General features: G+C 41.0%; 1 protein-coding gene across 1 annotated transcript; it reads right to left on the bottom strand.

Moving 5' to 3' along the window:
- Positions 1–570: 570 nt before the first annotated feature.
- Positions 571–1,632, bottom strand: LOC109213945. The gene has a single exon (XM_019377788.1). It carries the CDS (start codon positions 1,630–1,632, stop codon positions 571–573), a length of 1,062 nt encoding a protein of 353 aa, XP_019233333.1.
- Between the last annotated feature and the right edge of the window lie 432 nt (positions 1,633–2,064).

Genomic DNA, 2,064 nt, shown 5'->3' with positions numbered 1-2,064 from the left:
CAACAACTACTGTTGCTGCATAATGAATTGAGCAGCAGAGTACCCTGCTTTGCATATGCATCTGTGCTTGCCTTTGATTTCCTCTCGATGGGTTGAGTGCAAAACACTAATACCACCACCTGAGAGCCCATCAAGAGGCAAAACATAGATGCTGAACCAAGTCCTGCAAAAAAAAAAACTTGTTAGAGAAAACCAGCATCACCATGTACTCCTCCACAAGGATTTGTACATGATGCTCCTTTACTCCCCTCCACCTTGCCTCCTTACTCCTTAATTCTTTGCTACCCTTACCCTCAAATATGGACATTGGAGTTTATCCTCATTAACAATTCTCCTACCCATTGAGTCCAGTTCCCCAAACTCATGACATTCTATATCTCCATAATCAAGAGCATAGTTGGCAAGATGATCAGCCAACTTATTGCCTTCTCTATAAATGTGAGATACCTCATAGTTAGTATCTTCCATTAGCTGCCTGATCTCCTCTACTTCCTCAGATATACACCAAGGTGGCTCCCATTCCCCAGTAACAATTTTCTTCATTAGCATTGAATCAGTCTGAATACACACCTATGTATACTGCTGTGATCTGCAGAATTGCAGTGCTTCTACCACAGCCACTTTCTCTGCCACAATGTTTGTAGTCTCCTGAATTTCTTTCCCCACTGCCATAACCAAATCACCTTGCTCATCTCTTATACAGTAGCCAATTGAACTTCTCCATGGGTTCCCTCTTGATGCACCATCAGTATTGACTTTTAGCCTTCCTGCACTAGGGAATTCCCATAATACTCTGTCTACTTTCAGCCTAGGCTTGTAGTTCTCCATCATAGTTATCAAATCATGCCACCTATAGGGAACATTGCTTATGCCTGGTTTTCTCACCTTCACTAAAGCTTGCATTGTTGCAGAAACTTGGTAGATCACTCTGCCTGTAGATATTGCATCCCCATATTTCATACTATTCCTCATCTTCCAAAGCTCCCAAACAATACATGAAGGGAGTGCCTGCATGATAGGTTTTAGTCTATGGCACACCTCTGCAGTCCAACACTTGATAATTGCCTGATGTATAGTTAAACCTTGCACTCTGATCCCAGCCCTTGTGAGAAAATGACTCCAGACTATTCTTGCAGTTTCTGAGTTGAAGAACAAGTGCTGCAAAGTTTCTTCACTTGGTTCTGAACAACACCAACACCTTGATGCCATCAAATATCCTATTCTCTTCATAAAGTCATCTAATGACAACTTCCCTTTCCACAACTTCCACATGAAGAAAGATATTTTAAAAGGTAAACCCTTTACCCATATCTTCCTGTATGCATTCCTAAGCTCATCTTTTCTTCTCAAATACTCCCAGGCAGTCTTGACACTAAAGAAACCTCTTGTTTCCAACATCCAGTATGGTACATCAAGCACATTTTGAACTATTGGAGGTTTGATCTTTTCCACAATGTGTACAGCTATATCTTCTTGTAATACCTGAAACAACCTATTCACATTCCATGATCCATCCTCCATAACATCAAATACATTATGCACTGTTTCATCTATCCCAAAGTCTTGTGGAACAATGAAGTATAGGGCACCCAATCCTGTCCAGTTCTCAAACCAAAATAGAGATGATCCCATCTTTGGATGCCACCCTATCTGATGCTCAATAAGCTCCCTACACTCTATTATTTTTCTCCAAATATGTGATCCTCTTCTCCATGGCACAATGACTGAATTTAATTTCTTGCAATACTTTTGACTCATAAATGAGCTCCACAGACTAGGCTTTGTTCTGTAATTCCACCAGATTTTGGAGAACAATGCCTTCGAAACATCATGAAGAGATCTAAAACCAATCCCCCCTTCTTCTACTGGCATACACAAAGTACTCCAAGAAGCCTAGTGCCTGCTTGTACCCCCTATAGAACTACTCCAAAAGAACTGTGCAAAAATTTTGTGCAGCTTGTTGATAACAGAGTTTGGAGGATTGACAGCTGACAGCAGATGCATTGGCATGCTCTGCAACACATGGGATATCAAAATAGCTCTGCCACCTATGGACAATAACTT

The sequence above is a fragment of the Nicotiana attenuata genome, unplaced genomic scaffold (assembly GCF_001879085.1).
Source record: "Nicotiana attenuata strain UT unplaced genomic scaffold, NIATTr2, whole genome shotgun sequence".
Classification (NCBI taxonomy): domain Eukaryota; kingdom Viridiplantae; phylum Streptophyta; class Magnoliopsida; order Solanales; family Solanaceae; genus Nicotiana; species Nicotiana attenuata.
Note: the sequence above shows the minus strand (reverse complement) of the source record. Positions and strands in the feature narration are given on the sequence as shown.